At 42.1% G+C, this 27657-nt stretch overlaps 1 protein-coding gene across 1 annotated transcript in view; it reads right to left on the bottom strand.

Annotated features, from left to right (window-relative positions):
• KIAA1210 (KIAA1210 ortholog) overlaps positions 1-27657 on the bottom strand; it is a 42230-nt gene that overhangs the window by 2777 nt on the left and 11796 nt on the right. The window contains exons 2-11 of the mRNA XM_065643360.1: positions 24335-24411; positions 19160-19328; positions 16341-16470; positions 13682-13840; positions 12568-12633; positions 8559-8771; positions 7409-7511; positions 4742-6340; positions 3838-3989; positions 3049-3154 (exon numbers count right to left, since the gene is read on the bottom strand). Coding sequence (XP_065499432.1) covers positions 3049-3154; positions 3838-3989; positions 4742-6340; positions 7409-7511; positions 8559-8771; positions 12568-12633; positions 13682-13840; positions 16341-16470; positions 19160-19328; positions 24335-24411 — 2774 coding nt within the window. The remainder of the gene's footprint in view (positions 1-3048; positions 3155-3837; positions 3990-4741; positions 6341-7408; positions 7512-8558; positions 8772-12567; positions 12634-13681; positions 13841-16340; positions 16471-19159; positions 19329-24334; positions 24412-27657) is intronic.

Below are 27657 nucleotides of genomic sequence, written 5' to 3' on the forward strand. Positions count from 1 at the left end.
AGGGATCAAACCAGTGCTTTATGTTCTTGGACTTGTAAGCCAAGAAGGTGGGATTCTGGTGGAGCTAGCTGCTCCTCTTCACGCAGCGTAACACGAGCCTGGCATCCTCACAAAGGATGGAGGAATACAGATGACATTCCTTGTATGGCTTTGAGTTACTATTTAGAAAAGGTCTGCTCCATCCGTCTTGTTTGAAAATGTTCAAGATTAATGCCTTCAGATAGCCTGGAATGGAGCTTCACAGAATGCAGCTCTGAACAGATGCAGCTCTCATTCCTCAAGACAGGAGTCTTTCAACATCGCGCTCTCTCCATCCATTTCAACCCAGGCAGTACTTAATTTCTGGGTGTGAGTCGAAACGAGAAAATTCAAGCTTTTTCTCATACTTCATTAGTCTGAGCGTGGCGTGCGGCAGACATGATGAGGCTGCTGTGCTCCAGCACAAGAACAGAGGCCACGTGAGGACTTAAGCAATGTTAAGTACAAGCAGCTTGATCTTGCTTGCACTGAAATCAATGGAAAATCAGCTCCATCAGTCACACTCCTGAGCAAAGCCAAAGTGGTTCCTTATCTCCACTCAGGAGGTCTCTGGTCTTTTAAAACTCCCGGCTCGTTGGTAGCTCTTGCAGGAGGCAAGCAATACTTGGGAATACTGGAAGTATACTGGCCATTAAAAACAGGCTGCAGCACTACATACAAAGCAAATTTTTCAGAAGTATCCAAGGTGATGTAGGAATTTAAACATTACTGAAATTTTGATTTTGGAAACGACTTTTCACGTTTTCAGAGACTTCCTTCTTTCTTATAAGTAAAAGCGAGTCTTAAGCCCTTTGCATGCTCTCAACAGCACAAGGTAAAACAAAACGCAAAAGTGGTGGTTCATGCCTATTTGAGGGAAGACAGGCTTTCAGACAAACCTCACCATGCTTAGGGTGAAGTGGCAGAGAGCAGAGCCAAGCTAAGTAATCTTCCCTTGGTTATGACATGGGCTGTCACGCAGCGGTAACAAAGCAGTCACGCTCAGTAAAGTAAGGGTCTGACTTCCCGGAATTCTCTTCCAAACTTAGCTGACTTTGAGCTGTCCTGGCTCTGGCTGTTGTGTGCAGATGTATGCATTGCACAGAAAACCTCAACCATCCATCAAGAAAACTGCTAACAGTTAACATAAACCAAAAAGCACGATCCAAATTAATAACTCCTCTGGATATTAAATCTACATACTTTTCACCAACAGCACCTTCAACGAGACAAATTGCTGGCTGTGCTAATGGGAACCAAATCAGAGGAGAGTTTACATTTGGGATTCCCAATTTCCTACTCATATGCTGACAGTGCAGAACATTTCCTAAACAATAGGGCATGGTTTTCTGAGCAGCACAGGAGCAGTGTTTTCCTTAATATCAGCACTGGTCAGAGCTCTTTGTGATACTCAAGGAGTGGAAGACTAGAATATGCCTATAAACACTTTTCCTGGAGGGGAGGAAACAGTCATTGGATGTCAGGAAACTAGGCCAATTCTTGGGAAGAGGTGATGCAGAAAAACTTGTAATTCTGCTGCAAAGTTCACAAGTGGTGTAAGTTCTAGTAAATGAGTAGCAGTGTGCTTTGTGGGGTTCTGAATTTCGACTGAAGGCTGCTAGGCTTCCAAGTTTTAGATGATTCAATACACAGAAATCCAGTCTGTTTATGCCAGCCTTTCAAAGGTAGACCTTCTTATCTGAGCAAAAATCTTGGCCTGTTTATGTTTCGTCTCTCACTTCGCACCTAGAATCATAAGACGAAGCTGGCCTGTAACAGAAGCATTTTAAAAAACTATTGTATTTTAATCACACACACAGAGGCTGGCAACTGTCATCAGAGCCTCTGTGTTGGTGCACATCCTCAGCTGGTCAGCTACCTGTGGTAAGGGAGAAGGTTTACTTTGTAGGACCTGTAGATTCAGAAATGGCTAATGGCTCTATAAACAACTACTACAGGGAACAGGCACCGAGGTACCCCCAATATCTCTAATACAACAATTCTGGATGCTGGTGGATTAGAAGGGAAAGTGGCCGGGTACACGTGCTCTCTAGACAGAATCCTTTACTGACAGTGTCAGCAATGGGAACCTGGAAAGGAAAAGCCACTGCTCTGACACAGAGGGGCATTTCTTGTCGTCTTAGGCTAGGCAGTATCCAAAATCAATACCTTTCAGCTAGCACAATGTGCTCTTACAGGTGTAGAACTGGCTTATCTATATCTAGCTGGAGCATGTCTCCGAGATCTGGCACCACACTGAGTATGCAGGGAGGGATGAGCTGCAGCCCAGCAGTAGCCTTGGAAGAGGTATATGAGTCACAATGTCTGAGTCACACTCTTCCCCTGCATCTTTCTCATAAAGATCACAGCTAACAGGGCAGGAGAGCGGCCATCGAGCCTCTGTGTTCACTTGAGGGTGCGATTGACTCTACCTAAATTACTCTTGATACATGTTTATCTATTAAACACATCCAGCAATGGAAACTGCACACACTCTGTAAGAAACATTTGCTGTTCTATACTTCACCACTCTTACTGTTAGGAAGTATTTCCTAATGTCTAAGCTAAACCTCCCCTGGTGCATTTTAAGCTCATAAAAGGCATACAGAATAGTCTCATCCTCAGCAATAAATAATAAATTGTCTTCTCTAGACTAAACAACTCCACTTCTACCAGTATTTCCTGGCTGACTGGAGGTCTAGAAGACCTGGCTTTTTTTCCTGCTCTCCTTTGGACACTCTCCAACTTCAACTGCTACTCTTTAGTACTGACCTTTGCCAGTAATAAATCACCATACTGTTTATATGCCATTCCATGAACTGGCAGAGGAGACAAAAGTTCCTCACCTGCTTTCTCTGCTGAGTGAGCAAGCCAGTACACGGACTTATACACAAACTATATTCTGAACAGGCCTTACACAAAGTGTGCTGATTATCAAAAAGGTACCTATCTCCCCCCATTACCTGCCACCCTCACCACTTACTGGTGTGAACTGTAGCCACTATGTAAAGATGTAAAGAAAGAGAATACCTGCTGCAGCAGACACACTGGTCTTCATTTGCATTTTCTTGTCCTGAGAGCTCATGCTGGAAGGTATATTCTTCTTCAGTGTGTGCTCACTAGCACAGATCCCTTGCTACAAAAGGAGAAGAAAAGAATGCAGCTAAGAAACCTGCAAGCCACTAGCACTCATAAAGCTCTCCCAGGCAACATTTCTAAACTTGACTGGAAATGCAGCAAACCCAGACAAGGATGGCTGGGGACATCCTGTGGGAGAGAGGGAGAAGACAAGAAGGAAGACAGCTGCTACAAATACAGGGTTATTTCACATGCAGGCAAGTTACCCTCTCTTCTTTATGCACAGGGAATTGAAGAAATTGCCCGAGCTGCACAAGAAACGTATGCAAGAGTCAGTGGAAGAGCCAGACTTTCAGTACACAGCGTTCAGAGCAGAGCAGTGAGTGCAGTCTGTAGGTCACTAACAGTTGAGGCAGCGAGTGCAACTCAGAGCAGCTCTTGGGCTGTGTAAATACATTCTGGGCAACAGACAAGCTCTGAAAAGGTCCAGGTTTGAGTAGTACAAAGCAGCATACAGGAGGATCCAGCTCTGAAACTAACCACTGTGACACAGTCACAGGTGTGTTTGTGCACTTGTATCAGTTTTCTGCCTCAAAACATTTTAGAGGCCAGTCCTGAAAATCTCTCTTTTGAGTAGTTCTCACAACTGCCTCCCATGAAGATGATATTGAACAGTTTGCAAAAGCACCCAGGCAATCTGATGCAGGATTCACACCCAGGCAACATTACTTGGTACTCTACCTCCTCTTGATCCACTTTGGTCAAAGCTTTGTCTTCAGCTTTATGTTCTTTGGCAAGAGGGTGTTCCTGGAAACCCTTTTGTTTTAGTTTCGCCATAGAGACCCAAGCTGGTTCAGAGGAAGCAGTTTCCAAAAGTGGAGAGGAGACTTTTTCTACAAAAGAAGCATTTTTGAAGTAAAGATTTAGGTCAAGTCAGTCTAAAGCTAGTGTTTTGTGTTTTAAATCATTCAGCACTTGTAATACACTTCAAACACTGCAGAGATAAAATTACCTTCCCTGATGATTTTGTCCTTGGCAATAACCGCTTTTCTGTTTATTCTGGAGTTTTTGACCTTACATTGCTTCCGTTTAAGCCAATGGCAGAACTCCCACTGAGATCATTGTGAACCGGATTTTGCCTTTGAAACAACATCCTTACATTTCAGATTAAATGAATATGATAACTCATTATTTTTTCATTTAGGCAGTAAAATACAGGTGGCCTTTTTACTTTAAAAATATTTTAAATGAAGCGATTGTAGAAAAGAAACAATCACACCTAACACGACTCCTAGCTAAGGTTTGAGCTGCTGCAGTCTGGAAAATTAACTTCAAAACAGCAACAAGTTTTAAAAAGCTGTGTTAAAACTCCAACTATATCCACAAGTAGGTCGTACCAGAAATGTTTCAGAGGCCCTTAAGCTATTACTGTGTTGTTATTCTTGCTGGAACACACCTCTCATTAAGATAAGCCAAGAATTCTCTTGGCTGGCCAAATCAAGACTTTCAAATTATGGTGCTGAAGAACTCAAGGCCAAATTTGGTCCTTGTCAAGAGGATTTTTATCTTTTGTTTGCCACTCCGCCAAGGTTCTTACACAACCACTGTTTTCTACGGTGTTTGGATAAAAACACAGCATAAATACCTGAAGGTTTATGACCATTTTGCTTCTTTGCCACTTCTTCCGATCTTATCTTGGGAGGATTTTTGTCTTCTTGGAGATCTGGTTTTTTAACAAATGATTTTGTGCTGACAGGAAGGCCTGGAGGTGTCTTCCCAGTGCCCACCAATTTCTGATCCTCCTTGACTGATGCAGAAGTAGCAGTGGGAATAGCTGAGGGGAGCAGCTTTGGAGACTCAGCACGGCTTTCGTTCTGGTATTTTAGTAAAGAAGATGTTCTCCTTAGTCTGACCCCAAATGGGTTTTCAACATTTTGTGCTTCATGGTCAGCCCACTCCATGGAAGAATTCAAATGCAAATCACTGTCCTTACAATTTTGATCAAATCTGTCTGAGTTGTTTTTTGCTGATTCCCGGATGACTGCATCGAAACGTGTGTGCTCTTTTGTCATTCCTTCAAACAACTCTGGTCTTATAGGGGATGTTGGGGAACTTCTGGTGTAGGAATCTTCCTTTGAATTTGAACCCCCTGAGAGAGATCTTTGCCATGCTGGTGCAATGGTAAATCTAACTGGTTTAGCAGAAGCATTCTTCAGCGCACTTTTTACATTTTCATCTGCAGATGGAATGTCTTCCATTATTCTTCTGTGAGAAGCTGTACTGCTTATCTTGCACTCCTTACTGTTATCATTGGAAGAGATATTACTCTTCAAGCCCATCAAACTTGAAGAGGCAAGACAGCCAATGGAAAGTTTTTCAGAAATGTATGATGTGTTGGCCTGTTGACTGCCTTGGTTACCCTTTGAAACAGGAACAGTTTCTGCTGTAAAACATACTTCCAGTTTACTGGGAGGTAGCATGCAACCTGCTTCCGAGAGAGATGCAGCAGTGTCAATTTTGTTTTCTGCATTGCCTTTGGATGACTGAAATTCCATTATTTCACAAGGGGTTTTGTCATTTCTTGTTACTAAGCTGTTTTCAGGCTTCAAAACAGTCACTGTCTTGATGTCAGAAGATGACTCTGAATCAGTTACCGCAACCTGTGAAGTGCTTGGTGCAGTATCTGTGACAGCATGGTCAGGATGACTCTCAGTAGTTGCCAGGCAGGCTTCTACTTTGCCAATAAACAGCGGATCCCCTTTTTCCTGGTCTTTGACATTTAGGTCCACAGAATTTACTGAGGACCTTCGTGCAACATCTGCCAATATATCTGTGCACTCTGTTTCCACGCCATTGCTAAACAAGTCAGCTACTAGCATGTCTGGAAACACAACAGCTCCTCCTTCAATTTGTTGCAATTTTGGAAGTGCAGATACTTCAGTATTAGTATTTTGCTGATGTAATTTCAATTCATCAACGGACTCATCTGAACAGTATGACGCTTTTCCACAGTGATGTTCCTCCAGGTTCACTGGAGAAGGCTCAGGTCTTGGATGGGGTGCAGCTGCTTTGTAGTGATGGTCCATCCCTGGAAGGCACGCACCCTCTTGCAGCAAGGCACGAGAGTCTTCGGCCACAAGCGCTGAATCACGAGAGTCACGGGCAGCATCAGTGGGACTTTTTATACCTGGCATCTCCTTAGAACCGCCTCCCTTTGCACAATATCCCACTGGGGCTGATAAGCCTATATTAAACAGAGGAGAAGAGTGTGCACTTAAAGGTTATGATTCAAGCACCATCTGTATCAGTAACTCATTCCAGATAGTGCAGTCATTTAGCATGAGTTCCCCACGTCTGGGCACTGTTGTCTGATAAACAAGGCTGTTAAAAGCATATTTAGAAATGGGCTGTCCAAGTGAAGAGACTAAAAAAGTTTTCAGTTTGAACATACCTAATCCTAGGAATGACTGAAAGTTGTTGTCTGCCTAAGGTACACTAAATCGGCTGTTGTTTAGTTCTTTTCTGTGCATACCCCTAGTTGTAAGACTACTAGCCACATCTCCCTAGACATTTCTGTCTAGAATGGTCTGGAGGATTTTCTGTATTTAAGCAGAACATCTCAGCACTGGGTAGCTCTGCCTCCTGCAGCTCCAGGAGGGCTGCTGAACATCTGGATAGCTTAGCTGTGTCTGCACACACGGTAACTCCGATGTGTGACATCAGGTCCTGAGTCTGCTCTGACAACCAAGTGCCAACATTCCCACTACATCATAGCATTACCATCAGCCAGTGCATTCGTAAAGCAGGGCTAAAGAGAAAAGTATTCAGTGCTGTTTTGGAGAAATTTCATTTGTTTTTACAATTTACAATTACAATTGTGTTACCACTGGCAATCGGCTATTATTCAAAGTATAAGTGGGAAGGTAGCAAAGCAAGAGCTAGTAAACACAAGCCAGTTAAAGTCACTTTACACACATAATGGATATAATGCTGAAGTTAAGGTTTTTCTGAGTTTCCAGGAACTCTGATCCCCAGTCAATGAGATCTAGCCAACTGTGTAGCACAAGTGCTTCTGAACATGGTACATTCACCTCAGGTATTTTTTTAAAGCTGCCCTCAAAGTTCACCATTTCAGCACCACTGTGCTGAATACATGACTTTTTCCATCACAACACTTTAGCAGCCGGGATTGGTTTTATGATATAAAACCAAAAGATGACTAGTTTAAAAGGACTTACAATTCAAATAGGTCCTGCCAGCATTTGTAGAGGAGTTCGAACACCCAAAGTAGCAATACCTAAGTATGTATTACCTTCCCAATCACTTTTATGCTGGTCATTCTCAAGTAATTCTGTTGAATTTCCCTTCTTTTCTGGGGTTGTAGGAAGACATGCTTCATTTTCCAGCTGTTCCACCTAATGAGGTGCAGTAAGATCTTTTAATTAAAGAATAACACACAAAAATTGTATTTTATAGACACACATGTTTAGGAATACCCAAAACATAGATACAAAATCCCCATAGTGTGATTTGCCAACACTGTGGGTAATGTACTATTCCAATTAAGAACCCAGAAATCATTCACATTTAAAATGTCAAAGGCGACCCATTGATCTCTCTTGAACCTGAAACGTTCCAGGACTGACATATTCTGAGTGAACGAGTATGTTTTTAAGACATCACCCAAGCTACCTAGTGGCACAGAACAGACCAAGCCAGAGACATGATCATCACTTCTGGTCTCTCTGATTGACACTCCACAATTAGCTTTTCTCCTTCAGCACTGCAGTGGTACCAGTTGCAGCACAAAGAATATCCAGCAAAGATGCTCTAGGGCCCAAGTTTCCAAGAAAACCTCAGTCTGTATTACATTCCTCCTGGATTCCCCTCCTCACCTCCCACCCCTTCCTCAGGGAAGGGCACTTCAAACTCCTCTGATGGGGCAGGGAACACACGGTACAGAAGTGTCACTCCTTTTTTTCTGTCACACTCTGGCTCAACAACCTTTTCTAACTAGTGAACTTCATCTTCACAAGGTGTTTCCTAGAAGCCAGGATGAGAAGCGCCTCATCCTAATTTCCCACATGAAGAGCCACATTCCTTCCCAAAGTCCTTCTGTCTTTCTTTTGACATACAAAGAATTAAGTTAATCTGAAATCGTAGAAATAGACTTAGGTGTCTTGAAAACTCAAAATTAGTTTTTCAAACAACAGGAAAGTTTTTTACAAGTGAAGGGTAACCCGCAACTTTTTTTGCTAAATAATGAAAAACTAGAGTCGCACCTTTCTTCAGCTCCCATGATACGGAAGTTTTCTGAGTATTTTTTGTTGGGTTGGTTGGTGGAAAATAAGTGGTTTCCCTTCTTCCAATGGAAGAAAAATAGGAAAAAAAATCTCAAATAATAATTAAAAATTCACATCCACTTCCTTCTGCACAGTGATTCTTTTCCAGAAAACACTTACCTGGGGGCTTTGCTGATTCTTGCTGGTGAAGCCTTTCTGTTTGCGGGGGTTTATGGCGATCCTGTGCCTGGCTGCTGAGGTGTCCAGGCAGCCGAGGGGGCTGGCAGGGGTGGTGAAGTCAACGGGAAGGGAGCTGCTGCCTCGTGAGCCGGGGGCCCCCGCAGCGGCAGAGGATGAAGGACTGATGGGCCTGGAGGAAGCTCCAGAAGGCACCTGTAAAACACAAACACATTACTGTACATTTTGCTCGGCTTGCCCACATCTCTAGAATGATTCCTCTGCTAGCTCATTCCATTTCAGGAGCCTGACATGGCTGTATTTTTGGACATAAATCCTCACTTTAAAAAGCATGCCTAATGTCATCTCTGCATAGAGATTACTCAGTTCTGTGTGTTCAGCTGTATGTTACACAAAAGTGAGAAATGCATGTCTCTCCCTCTCCCACCGTAAGAGCCTCAGCTGTTCCTTTTCCAGTTCTTATCTGAAAAACCATTTGCAATATATGTATGCACCAGCAGGAGACACTGGTGCCTTTTCATCTCAATAATGTGACACTTTGCAGGAATATGTTATTAAAAAGCCACAAAAGTAGTATGGATACTTGCTCCTCGTTATCTCTAAGAAAATTACTATAGCCAGTTTGCTCTTTTAATATCCACTCTCCCAGAAAAATGAAATACTTCTCGCCAACAAGTATCCCAGAACCATCTTCCAGACAGTGATGTGGATCTCACCCTTGCAGCAAAGCTGCTCTGGGGATCTGAACACCAGTAACCTTAGATTATGCTATCAAAAAAACCAAAAGGGTTTACAGAAGTGTTTGTAGAGAACCCCCTAAACATGCAGTTTGACTGGGTTTGTTACTGTTCTGAAATGTAGACCGGACTTCCTGGAACATTTTAGAAATTTCACAAACATGCCAAACAAACTTCAGTCGGTATAACATACCTGCTATTTTGGCTTTGGACATAAAGCCAGGTGAAACACAGCCATTTAACTGTGCTTGGCATTCAGATTTTAGTTTTGTTTAAGATTAGGATATAACACAGCATTTAAAACATGTATGGTGATGAAGTTTTAAGGATAATGAAAGCATCTTCCCATCTGATCTACAAAAATTGTCTAGGTACATTGTTTTGTGTTTAAAGTAGCTAAAATTAATTTCCTTATTCTCCATTGATTTTTTTTTTTAGTTTCTAGATCTGAAATAAAACACAACAGAATGGATGGCAGATACAGACTCTTCTCATGAAAAATTTACACACTGTGAAAGAGAGGAAGAAGAACACAGCTAGTAAATAAGCTAATTATTGTTATAATTCTACAAGATTAGTGATAAACCTGTAAGGGTTGCTAGAGCTTACAAAAATAGTAACATCGTTACTCACTTCTACATACAATTTCTTCTGCTTTTCATTTATAAAATTACAGTTGTGCTTATTTAAGATAAAAACACCTAAAACTAGTATCTGAGCTACTGCTGTACATCAATGGCAACCTCCCTACTCCACTGAGGAGTCAGGATATTTTTTTCTCTGAGCACTGACTGAGAGTTGGTACCTTCCCTCCAAGACAGTGGAGCAGACGCAGGATTTCCACAGCAGTGTTTAAGTGAAAGATAAATTGGGTGTTTGTTGGTTATCACACAGTTACAGGAGCCTGCACAAGGAGAATGCTGCAGTTAGGAGGCCCATTTCCTAAAGAGCGTTTGTGCCAAAACACTGTCCTCAGCCCCTGAGACCTTGTTTTGCTTTAAATCAGTCTGGGTTGAAGATGCCAAGGACGTCAGATTTCCGTAAAGACTATCTGGCAAAGTCAGAGTAATGCTGGTTAACGTCTCTGTGAAGTCACTTGCTGCGATAGCCTCACATTTAGCTTTAGATTAGTCAGAAAGTGGGTATATATAAATGTGGAAGACACAGAGAAGTTACACGGGTGACACGTCAGGGTTTCACACAGAGGTGACAGAAGCATGAAGCTCTTGGAAAACTCAGTGAAGCAGCACAAGGCAAAGAAATGAAGTAACTGTCATCTGCAGCAAGATCAGTACAATAGTAAGACGTGAACCACTACACCGTGTGTAACTCCAGCTTGCTTAGGATCAAATTCTCTTTTTCCTTTACTAAATATGCAACATTGTTCAATGGAATAACTGGTGCAGATTTCTTGGTGCTCTTCACAATTTTCCTCATCTTTGGGACGAGGTTATTCAGGTTACTAACTTGTGTTCTGCTAGCTCAAACCCTGGTATTTCATACATAGTTTCAAAAGCTACTGAAAAAAATGATGATTATTTAGGAAAAGGTTTTTTATTTTAGATGAACACATTGGCAAGATTTCTGCTAATCCAAACTGCTGACTAAGAAAAATATTTAGGTAAAGGAACATACATGGTACTGCGGAGAACCTAGCCAGATTCTCAGTGAGTCCGGGAGAAAAAGGAAGAGCCTTCAAGTGGGAAATTCTGTGTAATATGAAAGAGAGAAAAAAAGTGTCTCCTGTCCCTGTCTGTCTTTCTCGTAGGAGATGAGCTTCTAAGACTAAAAGAGCTCACAGAACTGGATAGAAAAGGGCTTTTTGCATCATAAGGAAAAAATAGCATGCGTGCTTTCAAACTGGAGCATTTTAGTCAAAACGTAACAGAGGAGATGAGTTAATAAAATGTACGTTGAGTAAGGATAAATACAAGAAGTTATTAAAAATAATGACAATCCAAGTTACCTAGATCACTTGGACCCTTAGAGTTGTGTGACTAGTAGTCTACTGTGAGAGGGGGGACATTGCTTTACCTGTTTATCCCTAAAGCAAAAGATCTAGGGATGACTGAGCAGCAGAGTGTCTGATCTCAACCATGGACAGGAAAGCTGAGCTGGTGTTGCCCAAAGGTCGCTCTCTCCCTTTGAGAAGTCTGGCCAAAGAGAGAGTGAAAGGGAAAGCTTCCATAGCACTGGGGTTGGCACTAACTGACCCTCAAGATGTTGCCCTGGCTGCCTAAGGCCCTCTTCATCAGGAAGGCACCTTCTAGGTACCCTGTTACCTCCGCTTTCCTTGTGGGCTCTTCTCAGTTTCACAAAGGGTTAAATTGTGGTCTGCCTGGTGAGCTTCTCAGACAGGGATTCTGTACGGAGGACTACGAAGCTTGAGCCAAAATGGTCTGTAGCTGATCTGGACCCATATATATTCCCCTTCTCAGCTAAATGGCAGATCACTTTGTGTATACAATTGCAAGGGCTACCCCATGGACTGAATCAGCCCTGTTGGAGTGGTGGCTGCCTTTGTCACTGGCATTTGAAGACCCCATTGGCATAACTGTGGTCTGACTGGTCTTTCAGACACCATATCAACGCTGGAGAGAGGCAATACAAGCAAACCTTGCAGACCTGCCTTGAAAGCAGGAAAAGGGCAGGAACTCAACTCAGCTTTCAGCAACAGGAAACTCAAGGTGAAGGTCCCCTGAGCTCCTCTCCAAAAATACAACCTCTGTAAATTTTTCTGAGCTGGTCAAGGAAGAAACTGTAATGGCCTGACAGCAGAACCTGCTGCTGCGGGTGCTCGCTTGTCATCCAAAGAAAACTGCAAATGAACACAGAGCTTCTCCTGTGGAATACCTGGTGTCAGAATGGGCTGATCCTGCAATTATTTCCTGTGATAAGAGAGATGCAGGGCATTGCTCACAAGCCACTGTTGATGGGCAGGTGTTATTAAGCTATTACTGCTACTGGGCCCTGGGACACGGAAGCAGAATTGAAGTGCTTTGCCTTGTCCAATTTTCTGTTGTGTAACTTTATCAATTCATACTGTGTCCCAGAGCTGACTCTGCTGTTCACACAAACTACTTACCAGTAGATTTCTTTATTTGGTTCTTATTCAGAACTCTGTGCAAGGTACATTTTCAGTATCATTTGCATCACTCTGGACTGTTCATGATTTGTTTGCTAGGATACACTGTACCCAGACCAGATTTAAAAAAAAAAAAAAAAGTTTATTAGCAGGAAAAGTAACTATTTACCTGTTCATCTTCACTGTCTGTCCCGCCTAAACTCAAAGAGCTATGACGCTGAACAGGGTTGGAGGACTGTGGGATAAAATAAGGAAGAGGGTAAGTCAAGGGAAGTATCACTTTCAATTATCTGGGACTGAATATCCAGTGCTAATTATGAGAAAACACAAGAGGAAAGATATAGGAATGGTCGCTGAGTCCCTGCCTCACAGAGTAGGTTTCATTTGTTCATTGGGGATCACACATAAAGTCCAGGAGCTTCATCCTGCTATGAGATTTGCCATGAAGGTCGACCACGAGGCTATATATTTTATAGTTATTTTGGCTTATTGTTTTAAGACCTTTGAATTTACAAATGCTCACGTGCTCACTCAATTCCAAAATCATGCATCTGCTGTGAGAAGGCAATTCCTGAGAAAGAACATAACTCAAACCTCCTCTGAGTCCCATCAGGATCTGTTCTCCTCAGACTTAGGATCATCACTTTCCTGTCATTTCAACTGATATTGCCTTGGTTTTGAGCTATTTTATTCCAAAACCAGTAACTGTTTAAGATTTTCTTGCATTCCTCATTATTTTTGTTTTCCTCACTAGCTTTAAAACTCCCAAAACTCTTCTCCTTTCACAGGTGCAAGAAACTGCCAACCTCTGCAGCTCCTTGAAGCCTGAAGACATGGGCAGTTTGTGCAGTGTGAGAACCTCAGCTTGTTCTCGGACTGAAGTGGAACAGTCACAGTAACACAACACTCACCCGTGAATAATTCACTTTTTATGCTTTCTGCCATGCAGACCTGCCAGCAGAGACGGCCTTGCCCAAAGGCACTGAGACTTGTCATGTCAACTTAATTTCTCTCCCCTTTCCCTAGTGATATAGGTCACAACTGCCCCAGCACTGGCCTACATAAAAGCACAGAAAATTGTACTTGGAAGGGGTATTTTTAAGGCCACTTCCTAGGTATTCCTCACAGTGACAAGTCCACAAGCCACCTATGTAATTTGTTCTAGTTCGGATTGATCTGTACCATCAGATTTTATTACAAGCAAGCAAGAAGGTCTTCCCCTTCTTCAAGTGGATTTTATCTTTTCTGTACAGGTGGTCACTAAAGTGACACAAAGATTATACCTTGATTGGTGAATCTGTCAGAACATCATGAAGGGTTGAAATTTCAGGAGGGCTTCTAGGTAACCCATCATCTTCAGAAACAGCACCTGCATCTTCCAGTTTCTTTCCAGTTATAATGAGAGGAGGTGATCCAAGCCTGATATTCTGCTGCAACTGAAGCTGTGATTGAAAAGAAATTTAGAATATAGACTTTCAATGGCATTATTTATAGGGGACATTTTGGACACTTTTACCCCAGTTGCTGCCATTAAGCATGCAGAATCTCTTAGTTAACAGACCATTTACAGAAAATAGACATTAATAAAATTGTATTTAGTTACACTCATCAAGGACCTATCATTAGAATTGGCTTTGGTAAAAAATTAAAATAAAAATCAATTTTATTCAGTAAGTTACCCAAGAGAGAAATTGCACCATTCCAGAACATGCACAGCAGTTTAAATCAGTCTCAATTTAAAACTTTAAAGATTCTAGATTTAAGTATTCTTTAAATAATTACATGTATCCAGATGTCCCGAATCGTCACACGAAGTATTGTCAGTCAGCAGTCCCCAAGCCCAGGTTTACGTGGTCAGCGTTCCTTCACAAAGCCCTTCCAAATATTGGGACCTTGTCACCACCCTCTCCCGCACGAGTAGCTGAGTCCCACGTTTTATACAAAGACAAGTTAATTCAATTTCTGGTCCACCCTAATGAATTGCTTGTTAATTTTCCCCAGCATCACATCCTGGTCTTGTCTACAGCAACAATGACAGCAGCAGCCAAGAGCAACTTTGTTTGTAAAGGAGTATGGGGATTCTTTTCCAAGATTGCACAAAAGAATGCTCTGGCAGGCCCTGACCCTAGAAAAATAAAACAAAGTCTACAACCTCACAGGCAGCCAGATGTTCCCTCAAACTAAAAAAGTTCAGATCTCAGGAAACACCATTACTAAAATTCTTGGCTTAAGTCTGTCGGCTGTGTCAAAGCTGGAATAGAAACAAGGTCTGAACAGAAACTTTGTCCTTCAACTAAAAACATTTCAACTGAACATTCCCAAGATAAATATGCAGACCTGTTTTTTCTGTTTCTTTGCTTATTAAACCAGAATGGGAAATTCTAGGCCTAATTCTGTGCTTTTCTGCAAGCTATGCATTCATTTCTGTCTCTGTAAAATAGATCTAAATAGCTGCCATTCTTACGCAGCAAGATTCACTTGGAATGCAATTCCTATAGATCTAAACAGCCACACAAGGCAGCACAATGTCACCCTTTAATCGACCAGTTCAAACAGCTTTCTTGCCCTCTTACCCACAACAATCAGAGAAGTATCACCAATACGGTCTGACTGATGACAAACAGCACGAAGATTGCAGTATATGGGCAAAACAAGACATACAACATACCTGTGCACTTCATGGGAAGGAAAATACGGAAAGTTAATTTTGCTTTTCCTTCTTTTCACAACTTCCCATCTTTGATTTATTAAATGCATTACATGCAGACAGCAAAGTGTTGTAGGGGAAACTCTGAATTAACAGTCTGTCTTCTACTGGTAAAAGTTAATTTCCATTGCCGAGAAAATAACAGCTTTTGTTACTGCTTGGCTTTTATTCTGACAAGTGTCAAGCTCACAGAAAAAGGAGGTCTTTTATGGCTATAAAAATAGTGCTGGCACTATTATGTTACCATGCAGGATGACGGATGGATGAAGAAAGGGCACAGTGGACTGGAGATAGCATGAAAAGAGCTCTTTTCTCCCAACAAAGTTCTGTCATATATATAACACGATTTCTCCTGTTGCTCCTATTGTTATATAAAAACCACCGTGAATTGAAGATCAGCCTATTTTGCAGTCTTATGGAGGAACAAGTCCCTCTGTGCATCTTTTATTACTTAACATGTGATGCAATTGTGTTTTGCAACATGAAGCTCACAATGAGCAAAGGAAGAATTTCAATGGCCTTTGGCTGCCTTATCAACAGTTTGTTTTCAGTCTCTAGAAAAATCTTTAACTTTTATCTCAGTGCTCAGAGCTGGGCAGTTATTTAAATGCTATTAATATAACCAACAGCTGATAAGGGAGCTGTCAAGGAGGGTTCAGTGTGTGCCTTGGAAAAAGGAAATGATCTAGCAGAATACTGTATCCTTTGTTGGCAGAGACTGGAAGAAATAATGACATAAATAAAGCTGTCACTAAGAGTGCCCTGACATATCCATCATCCCACACACTTACACAGCTGCTGGTGCTAGCATGTACAGTGAAAACATCATAGCCAGAATTGCCAAAAAGAATAACATATCAATAATATATAAAGAATAACAGTGTAGGGGACACGCTCAAGTATAAATAAATAGCCTTAACCCAAAAGCAGTAGCTATGAGGTGAAGAATGGAAATCCCATCGGAAGAGGACATGCTCATTAAGGAAAGTTTCCAAGAGTCCATGGACTGAATTAATGTCACTCACACACACTGAGACCTGGACAAGGCTAAAGTACCAGGACTGCTGAAAGAGGCACCTTCCAAAAGGCCGAAGAGATCCAAAAGCAGTTAATCTGGCTTTGGACACTTTAGGCAACAAAATCTTAAACCACACAGCAGAGGAATCAAGCAACAGAGTTTCCTAGGAGACAGCCAATACAGAGCAGCACTGTGAATGAGGGGAAGATGCTCTCACCTGCAAAGTTTTCACTCTTCCAGATTTGTTTTCCTGAGACAACAGGTCACCTGCCACATTTCCTGGTGCAGACTCAAAAATGAAGACGCTGTCATGGGACAAGGCTTTGTTTCCCATGCTTCCTTTGGGCCTGGGAAGGAAGGGAAGAGTGGTCAATGCACTGGGTACAGCTCTGCAACACCTCCCTGCACCACTTCACCAGGGCCAGGGTGAGATGCATCTCATTTAACTTCAGATTTCTGCATGTTAGCTGTCTAAAATAGTCACTGCTAGCTCCTTTCATACTCAGAAGGGAGAAAGAAACACTTTGTAGGATGCTGCAAGCCCACTCCTTTTATTGGTATTTGATGTAGGGGGAAAAAAGGTGACATGATTCCTTCATGCAGCTGCGCTCTCAGAAACAACTGCAGTCTGCCAAAGGAGTCAGTGTTCACTACAAAGACCGGGACAATTTTACATATTGTCCCAGCAGTTTTTTCTACTCAAATCTTTTTAACTGGAATAAGACTATTTGGGACCCAATTTTCCCCTGTGTAAGGTCTTTTATCCTTTTGATGGTACAGTCAAGAAGTCATCCATGGCACATGCTTTAACTTTGCCATTAAGGTTTTTCCATTTCCAGTCAAAACTCGTGCCTCTCGGAAGATAAAGAAGCAGTGGCATATAATGCTCCCCTCCCCTTCACAGAGGCCAAATCCCACTGATTCCCTATAGCCCCTTGACACCTGGGCACATCCCTTTGGCTGTTAAAAGAAGCATTTGGTGCATATGAGGGATTGGTCTCTGGTTAATATTCAGAAAAGTTAAATTTTAAAAAGGTTACATGGGAACGAAAGGAAAGGAAGGAAAGGAAGGAAAGGAAGGAAAGGAAGGAAAGGAAGGAAAGGAAGGAAAGGAAGGAAAGGAAGGAAAGGAAGGAAAGGAAGGAAAGGAAGGAAAGGAAGGAAAGGAAGGAAAGGAAGGAAAGGAAGGAAAGGAAGGAAAGAAAACCAATGCTTCTGCCTCAAGAACAAACAAGCAGCAGCATTGTTCTAGGATTGGTTTTGATATTCTGCATGCCAGAAATTGCAAAGCTCAGGGCCCTGCTATAAACTCTTCACAAGCTGTATTTCCACCGGCTTTCAGGATCAGGTTTTCCAAAAGATTATGTTGTTCAGTCTCTCTAGACACTTACAAGGCATGCTTATGCCATGCGAGGGCTGGGCATGACAGCGTTTTCAAGTAGCACAAACATATCCTCTAATTTTTTTTGATAGTCCGTCTAACTCTATTGCAAAGGGAAAAAAAAGAAGGGTTTTACTCACTTCCTGATCTCTGATCTTGCAAAACAGTTCATAATCACTGGAGGGTTGTGCTGAGGTAAACAGCAATTGGACTTGAAGTACTTGGTTAAGGGCAAGAGAAAGACTTTGCCCCCACACTTCCTCTGGAGCAGACAGCTGATTTTAAGCCAGATCCCTCCTATGGGCTGATGGGTTAACTCAGCTGTTGCTAAGCTTTTTGGACTGGGTTAGCTGAGTCACTCTAATTGCCCTTACCCCAAGGGACTGGTGGTGTGGTCACTTACTCTGTCGGTGTTATGCTAACAAACAAAATAAAGAGATTGTTGTTTCATTCCCAGATCATTTCCATGATGCGGTTGCATAAACACAACAAAGAGAGTGAGGAAAGGTGGGGCAAGGAGGAACAAGCACCCATGAGAAAGCACCATCTATAAGCTGTTCCACCAGAAGAAACGTAGTGTCCAGGTCCACCAAATGCCTTATTTGATGATACAAAACATTTGGCAGCGATGCTGATTTCAGCATGTCCCACTCAAGCCACCTATTCATGCCCTCTGCCAGTGTCACACCTGTCCAACGTGCCCTCCAACAAAACACTGCAAACCATAGGAAGTGGCTGGGGTTTTGTCACACGTTGTTAACCTGCAGCTCCACAACCCAAGGCTTAGGGTAATCCAAAGGGAGGCATGGCTGAGTGGCTAACAGGGGAGTGTGAGGAGGGCGGGAAGCCGGAAAAAGACCAAATTATAGGTTGCCAGATACTCATCCATGACACCCCTGGTAAGTGACATAGCCAGGTTCAGAGGGTTGTCCCACCCCAGATTCAATCAGAGACTGCAGTGGAAGTGTTGTGTAGGCTGATGGCCTCAGGTTATCAATGAAGCAGTGTTAGCAGGGCAAGCTATCAGCTTGTATTAACACTAACTGAAAGAAGGACAAGTTTTTGAACTAACACCATTCCGGGATCTGAGAATTGTTCTGGACGCACCTTAAGGACACCCACATGCACAGCCCTTCGGGGGCACCTGACACAAAACTAGAGGCCTCCAGTTTTATTTATACCTAAATGGCTACGTAAGAAAGTTGAAGCAGCAATGTCATACTGATAATACCCCAAAAATACTTCTTTCCATTTACCCCAGCTATGACAGAGGGCACCATTTATGCTAAAAACCAGTAACTCAACTTCACATGTAATCTCGCTACTAGTACTACTCAATCATCATCCTCTTGGAAAGTTGCTGCTGATCCGACCTTCCAGGACAGCTTTCAAACACTAAAACAAATCAAAACAATCTGGGCTATCTGCAGTTTTAGACTAAGAGGCTGGATCATCCCTGCCCCTGGCTGTCCTCCCCCTCCTCTCCAGCCTGGCTTTTGAAGCGCTAGCAAAGAAAGAGGAAATTCCTGGAATTCCTTCATCAGCACTAGGACTTGTTTTGCACAAACTTGGACAGAGGTTGCTCCTAAGGGGCCAGCTCATGCTTCCATCCTACCGCTGAGAGAGGTCTGCTTTTATTTATATATTTTCCTTACCCAGCCTCCTTCGGTGAATGGAGCGCAGTAGTGTCGAGCACAGAGATGCTGACATCGCTGCTGGACTGGCTCGGTTTTAAATTACTCTCTCCCCTGGGAGGTGGAGGCTCTTTCCTTTTCTTCTTGGCAAAGAAGTTCTTGAAAGTCTGAAATTTGGATTTTTTCTTTCCTGCAACATGAGAAAAATGAAAATTTATGGAACTTGGAGGTGTTGGTTAGTTTAGAGAATGTTACCTCTTAAATTCTGGAGAAGTCCTCAAAGCTAGAGCAGTCCATTCAGTTTTAGTCAGCTCCTTTGTAAATAATTCAGTGCTGAAGTCCAGTGAAAGGTGAAGCTGCAGTTCTTACATGTGCTGCCCATAAAGCAACACTGGCTTTAAGCTGACAACAGTGGTGCCTACTTAGGTTCCCGTTTATGAAAAATACACCCTATGTAGAGAATGCATCTACCTACAATTGAACAGTGATCATGACAATCACACTTGACATATTTTCAATTAAAAAATTGATGCAGATGTGTCTTATTGTTCATTACTTAGCTCGGTTTAGTTCTGCTTTCTCTTCACTCGCTGTAAGGAGACAACACCTGAAGGATGTTCAACATTTGGCAAAAAGACTGAGACTGGCAAAAGGATTTATAAACTCTCAAACCAAAGTATCTGTTTCCACGTTAAACCATTGCCCCAAAATAAAATCAACACCTCCTCTAAGGACAATGGAGCAAACTTAAACTAAGACACTGCGCTGCAGGACATGAAATCCTCAAACAGAGCAGCTCTAAGAACAAAATTAGAAAACTGTTAATCTGATTTCAGATTTTCCATTGCCCAAATGAAAAGAAATACAAAAAGAACAAAATAAACCACACGAAATATTACTGATTTCTTTCATTTTTAATAACCTAAGACACTTTAACATTCTTATTTATATTTTCTTTCAGCACACAAGTGCTGCATTTGGTCCCTTACATCAAGGGGTCAGTTTGGAGTGGTCTGGGCCAAACTGTTGTACTAAGACCTCCGTGATTGACTTAAATACATATGCAGAGCAATAACATCACTGCATATCTGGGCCAAATTCATTATTCAATTAATACTTTACAGCAGTTGGCATAACAAATGCCCACAGCTGGAGGATTCCTTCATAAGCAAGGCATTATTTCAACACAATTATTGTCTTCTCCCAGCAATGACTTAGTCAGCGATGCTCTGCCTCAACGTGTGCCCTGTACGTGTAGGGAACTCTGCCAGCAGGCCGTATCTGGGCTGAAGCTGTGCCACCACACAGCTGCATCACACAGCGCACACTTTGAGAAGTAAACAATGATGCTGAGATCTACTCACCCCGTCTCCTCCCTGCTCTCCAGAGCAGTGCCAGCACCATACGTCAGGACATACAAGGACGCTGCTACACCGTCCGGCACGGGCTGGGGAAATGGCTCCTACCTCTGTACAGAGCAGTAGCAGCCAGGGAAGAGCTGCACGTTGCTCTGCAAGAGACTTGGGCTGTCACTGACACCAACTCTTTCAAGCCATGTAGAGCAAAACTATCAGTGGAGTCTCGCTCATCTGAATAGTAATGGGATGCGACGCTCCTACGGTGGGTTTATCAGTGGAAGATCTTTTTCTCTTCCACTGCTGCTTATCAGGCAGTAAGTGAAGGAGATAGTCACAGAAAACATACAGGTTATACTGCTTGACCCAGACCACAGAGCTGACCCCAAGGTTTTTGGATTTGTTAAGACATTCACAGAGCTCAATGGGTTTCATGCTGCGCCCATAGCAAGAACTGGTATGAGAAGACAGGTCACACAGCAACTGGAAGACCATAGTGCCTTTCAAATAAAACGAGTGTGTTGAATGTCCCCTAGAGAATCTTCAGAAATACCTCCCTACCACTACTGCCATTCATATCAGCAATTAGACAATGTACCTTGTACCAGGAAACTTGTCAAAGTTGAGTTGGTTTATTTTAGGCGAGCAAAAGAAAAGATTAAAAAGTTTCATGAAAGCAGTGCCCCAAAATTATCAAGTCAGCAATGTCTGCTAATGCAGTCCAATGACTCTAAGAACAAAACAGCAGACTTTGCTATGTGCGGAGAGCTTTGCAACTTGAAGGCGGTATAAATGAATAACAAGGACACTGCCATGTCCGCTGCTCAGCTGACACTGGTATGGATGGAAAGCAAGTTTGGTCCTAGTGCAAGTATTACTGATGAGCTTAATTAGATGCTTGTATTTCCAGAAAATCAGGGGAATTTGTGTGTGTGTGTGGTGATTTTTTGGTGTGTGTTTTGGTTTTTTGTAGTTTTGTTTGGTTGGTTTGGTTTGGTGGTTTTGGGGTGTTTTTTGGGGGATTTTTTGTTGTTGTTGGTTTTTTTTAAGTGATCCTCAGGACATGTAAGAAAAACAGACATAAGTCCTACCACAAAGGATAACATTGCCAAGGCATCACTCCAAATACTCATTTAGATCAGAAGTGGTGCCACCTGCATAATGGAGCCCATGGAAAGGATTTGCAAATGCTGCCAACGAGTAAACCTCAGCTGGCGTGGGACAACACTTGCGTATCATTGTGCAAGAGTCTCCTCTGATACAGACACACCAGTCACTTCAGTGCCCTCTCCAGCCTCTTAATTCATTACTGATGTGCAGGGCACAGCCCCTCCAGCAATGATTCCCCTGCAGCCGCACTCGGCTCAGCTGCTTCAGATGCCTGAGAAAACAGTAAGTTTCCCTGCAGTTCCAGAAGATGGGCACTTGACATATTATTACGCAAAATAAGATAAAAATCTGCATGCAGATGAAAACTGTGGGACTGCCCGATGTGAGAGCATTTGGCAATAAAGACACAGCTCAGAAAGAGGCGTTCAAATTCGTTTCCTGCTCCGAACGGTCGTGCGCTGGTTTCACACACCATTAAAAGGATGCCACATTTATTTCAAAGGTGTCTACATTTCAGTGCACTACGAAGTAGTCCAACATATCACTAAATGGGTAGAGTGCTCTATGATGCTTGAACTAATAATATATAAGAGGATCTTATTACTTAACATGGAAAAAATTCACTGCACCACAAAAATCCAGTCAAAGCAAGGAGAGAAATTCCAAGCTTACACAACTATGCCTATTTGCCCTTTACCCACTGATGAATAATGACTCATGATTTCTGAATTCTTATGGCTGTCAATCTTCAATTTTATGGTATTAAAAATAAAAGATTAAATTTAAGGGCTACTGCCCTAAAAAGCAAAAGCCTTCCCAAAACTCAGTTGCTTATGCTTAACTATGATTTCGCCCACTGTAACAGAAAAGGAGCAGTAGTAAGCATTTTGCTTTCTCTGGAAAGTTTGTTTCATCTGTATTTTTTACTGTTTGTGTACTGCCTATTTCATTGGTTCTCCTGTTCACAGAGAGAATTAACACGTCCTTCTGCTCTTTGCATGGTTCTTGCCTATAACAAGATAGAAGAAAAAAAAGATGCTTTTTACAGTGACAAATTGAGGCTGTAAAAAGCATGAAGAATATATATTTATCATATTTAAAGTAAACAGTTAATTTTGGGATCTTCTATGCTCTCTGACTTCCTAAGGTGTGTTCAGGGCACATTTTCCATTTTTTCCTCAAATCCAAGGACTAGATACTTTCACCAATAAAAACAGGGGTTTTTTTTTTTTTAAAAAAAAAGAAACAAACAAAAAAGAAGCACAGACAAGATTGTCAGAAAATACCATGATTCTAGCTTCATAAAAAAATACCTGATATTGCCAGAAGGACAATTAAATCATGGAATTCTGTAAGGCTAGCATTGTGTGCAGACAGTTTTTGGACCGTGACCTGGTTATGGCCATCAAGAAGGAGCAGCATGGCCTGGCAGCCCTCTACTACTAGTCAGACAACAAGGTAAACCTCAAGAAATTAATTGACTAGACTGCGAAGGCTGGGCATTTCAGCCTCCTAGAGCCTTTACATCACAAGCCAATCAAAGCTATGAAGAGGAAAAGGTGAGGCAATCCTATATTACAGGGGAAGTAAATAAAAGATGCTGAAATGGCTTTACCAGGCTCCAGTCAGGTGTCTCTTGAATACTTCAGCAATACTGCAGCAGCCTTTAACTTTTTAAAATGTTGCTTCAGTTAGAGACAGAAATGTTCCTGGTGGGTTTAGAGCCAACACTTAAGACAGCAAGTCATCTCCTGCCTTCTCTGTCACCTAGGTCAGAATTTGACCCATTTTCTGAATTGCATAGTGAATCCAAGAACAACATTTGCATGTGTGGGTTTCGTGGAAGTTCACCAATGTGCCATGGATACCACTGGGCTATGTGATAAACTAGATAATAAATTTAATAAACCAGTCACTGCTGAGCATCCATCATTACACTTTCTTCACCCCATCTATCTGCCATGCAGAGTTCAACTAACAATCACTTTGCCACTTGCTTCTTTCTTCTACCAATATTCTGATGGTGGGAAATGTATTTCTAAAGGATAACACAAGACAACCTTTGAAACACAAACATATAAGACAATTGTGACACATTAGACAAATAAAAGAAAAAAAGAAATCAAGTGATATGACAGCCACTTCTCCTGAAATGCCTCAGCCACGATGCTGTTCTTCATATTCACCTGTCTCCTTAATAGTCTGAACACTGGCAAAGGGGATTTCCTTTAATTATGACAATTCTTTGGCATAATTAAGACATTTTCCTTTCTTGCCTATTATTTCATTCCTTCAAGACTGTTTGCGTCAGCTCTTGCCACTAGATTAAAGAATAAGTAACAAACGGTTGTCTGTGACCAGAAGCAGAGGAAGAGGCTGCGGTGGGGGCACCGATCCAGCTCCCACAAACAGACGCTGAAGGTTCAACCCTCTCTGTGGGATCCATCAGAGCAGGTACCACAATCAGCCCTTCAAGCGCTAACATCCTAGTTTTGAAAATCCAAGCCAGAATCAGAAAGGAATATCCTCTTATCAGGTTACAACCCTCCAGTACTGCACATCAAAAGATCCCTCCTATAATATTGCCAGTTGACGAAACCACTTTTTTTTTTTTTTAAACACTACAAAAACCAAAACCACACTGCAAAACAAAATATTACGGACCCCTCGACCCAAAGAAAATAATACTTGACTTCCAGATCAGCTATACATTCAGAGAACAACTGCTTACCTGTGCACTCTTCAACTGTGTCTCCTGTTTCAGGTGACTGTGTGACCTCTGTTGGCCCCGTAGCCATGATATAGTCACTGAAATAGAGATGAAAATCATCAGTTAAATTTTAGTCCATCTTCCCAGCAGAATATGGTCCTGCTCAGCATGAAGAAAGAACGTGTCTGGGCCCTTTCTGAAACTGCATACCCAAAAGTTTATCACAAATACAGCTTGCACACTTTTTTGCACTTCGGCCACAGAACTTTTCTTCATTTTTCAGTAATGTTTCCCCAGCCAAAACTAATGAACCAGTCTAATTCCTTGCCAGTACCTCTCTCTTTTTAGGAAACCCGGATGAAAGTTTTCATTAATGAAAGATGTCATTAAACTTGCTCAGCAAAGACTATCATGCTTCCCAGTCTCAGAATAATAAGCATTTATGATTGCTTTTTGCTAGAGAGTGCCAGCTCCATGCTACTGTAAAAAACATCTTAGGTAAGTGCTCTGCTGCCGAGGGTTCATGTATTAGTGTCCTCAGAACAGGAAGCAGGCTAATCTGTCAGCATTGTTAAAATTAGTTAAGCATCAGCACTGAGGCACCATCCTAGGCTATGCTACATTTGTGGAAAGCAATAGATCAAATTTATTTTGGATGCAGTGCAATCAGCTTTTAGCCACAAGCTTTGAAACCTTATCGCGAGCACGGCTATTGATCAACCAAATTAGTTGATGGCATCATCTTCCTCTCCAATGAAAACAAAAGTTCAGCCTAGTTTTAAGATCATTCAATGTTAACTGGCTCCACTTTATATTTTCCAAGACTCCTAAATGGGTGTCTGTCACAGACAAAGGAATTAAGCAGCAGACTGCACGAGTTACAGGACAAATGTCAAGCAACAATGGAAATGTGACAGTTTAGCAGGGCGGCTCATAAATACCGTCCTTTATTATGGGATATATCTAGGTGATACATTTACACAGTTAGCAGTTTCAGTATGCTGTGTCAGGACTTAAAGAGTAAGAAATCTTTACAAACAAATGAAAATACCCAGAAGCAAATCCTGCTCCTTTTTCTGCATAGACCTCATCTAACAATTTTCCACCTTCCAAGTGGTATAACAGTGCTGCCAAGTTAACTATCTCAACAGCAAAGAAGATTATGATTCTATACTAATTTGGCCAATCAGTAAACTTTTCTATTTCTTCTGTACCAACTGCACATTCTACAATCTGTCATGCCATAAAGCCTTGGGACTTTCCTATGCGCCCCCGTTCTCAGATAACCTTAAAAGGTAAGTGGCACAAAATCAGAAGTGATGGGACTGTCAAAAAAAAAAAAATTTAAAAAAATCTGCATTTCCTGCATGTTTTGATTAAAGCGATCATCAGCACACTTACTCATAAACCCCTTTCTCTGTATTAAAAAGAAATTCACTTCTAAACATTATATACCATGGATATTGATTATGTTAAGATTTTTCTTGAGGGAAAGGGAAATGCATTTGAAATAAAACATCAAGAAAGCATTCAACAAATTTACAAGGACAAACTGGCAAGTCCCCAAACTTGAGCCTATTTTCACAGAATGTGAGTGGGCCTGACATTTGGCCCATTTAGACCCCTAACTTCTGCTTTACCCACCTTCAACAAAATCAAAGCAAGAGAAAATGCTGCTTTCAGATCCAGCTTTGTTTATACCGATTTTACATTTATTTAAATCACTCTATCATCTCAGTTGCTCGGTCAGAATCCTTCCAGCCTTTGGCGATATTTTGACCACTGTGCTTATTACAACTGCAAGCATTTATTTCCAATCTTTTATACAAGTAGAACTATAATTGCAAAGCAGTTCAGCTCCAAGGCAGTCTCTTCACAATCAAATAATCTCCCGCGTTAATTCAATTTTATAGCTGAGTTCTCTGGGGCATATCGAGGTCAAGTGTCAATTACATTGGTTGTTTGCAAACGTAGCCCATTTAGGACCTAATGGTTTGGTGCCTTCGTATTCCTCATCACAGGATCATCTTTTTACAGTGAACTGGACAGCGACTCGAGGTGAAGGAAACCATCACAGATTTTTCCAAGCCTTCAGTTAGCAAGCATTTAAATGACAAGGGAGAAAAAAAAAAATATTTACAGCGAAGTGTAAGTTCCATCATTAAAAGCTTGATGACATACCTGAAGGAAAGTTAGCAATTAGACAATACACTTCAAACCCTGGTGGCAGTGAGTTGTACTTTACAGAGAACAGCTAGCAGATGTTCTGAGCAACAAGCCCTAGCCTGGGGATCAATGTCATGGAGAAAAAGAGGACAAACCCCCATCAATACCAATACATGTGAGTGCACAGGCGTTAACTGATCGAACCTTCGGACATGCACCACTTCCAGGCCTTAATGACAGCTGACAGATGCAGTGTCAGATGTATCGATACCATGCCCGTTCAGTTCAATCAGCCGTACTAACCATGTGCACCCTGGGAGCTCTCTCAGAGCACTGCGCCACTACAGACGAAGTTTTAAACAAATACTGTATGCATGTTGATTTTAGTGATAAAAATATCAGGTGAAATAAATGGCCTTTTGGAGCAGTACTTCTGGTACTCTTCAGGCTAGGAGATGCCAGCAGCCAGCTGGGAGAAGGAGCCCGCAGAGGCATGAAGGAGACGGTCTCCTGGGTGGGGGAGAAGTCGAGGCAGAGCAGAGACAGACTGACAGCTCTGGCCAGCCAAGGCAGGACAGTCGTCATGTCCCACCTACTCTTTGCTTCCCACTAGAAGTGAAGCACCGGGCACATTTCCCCAGCCTACAACTTTCTAATCATGTTCTTAATCCTCTCTCAAACAGCATTTGCAATCCCCGCATACGCACAGGCCTCCTGCTGCAGACGTACAGCACAAACAAGATGCTCAGTCTCCGCCGGTCACCTTGAAAGCCCCAGCCCTGGCCAGTGAGTTCACTGCAGCGATTCCTGTGTAAAGCCGCGGAAAAGACTGAAAGTTTACTGAGAGCAGCAAGGGCTGAATACACAGCGTTCACCTCTCCTTGCACGGGGTGACAGGCTGCATTACTGCACCTATGAATTAATCCATTACTTGCAAACAGTGAATTCCCTTCCTATACAGCTACAACCACAACAATAAACCTGTCAATACTATACCCTATTTGCATTGCCAGGGTGTATTTTAAAGCAACAAAACTCCTACAAAGTCGTAGGGTTTGCTTTACTCTCAAAGCAGGGAACCGGACCTAGTTAGCAATCATCACTACCCTCACCTGGTTTGGTGGTTTAGATCTAGGCTCCCTGCTATCCCATACAAAACTTCCATTAATAACTCTACT

Source organism: Caloenas nicobarica, chromosome 12, assembly GCF_036013445.1.
Source record: "Caloenas nicobarica isolate bCalNic1 chromosome 12, bCalNic1.hap1, whole genome shotgun sequence".
Taxonomy (NCBI): Eukaryota; Metazoa; Chordata; class Aves; order Columbiformes; family Columbidae; genus Caloenas; species Caloenas nicobarica.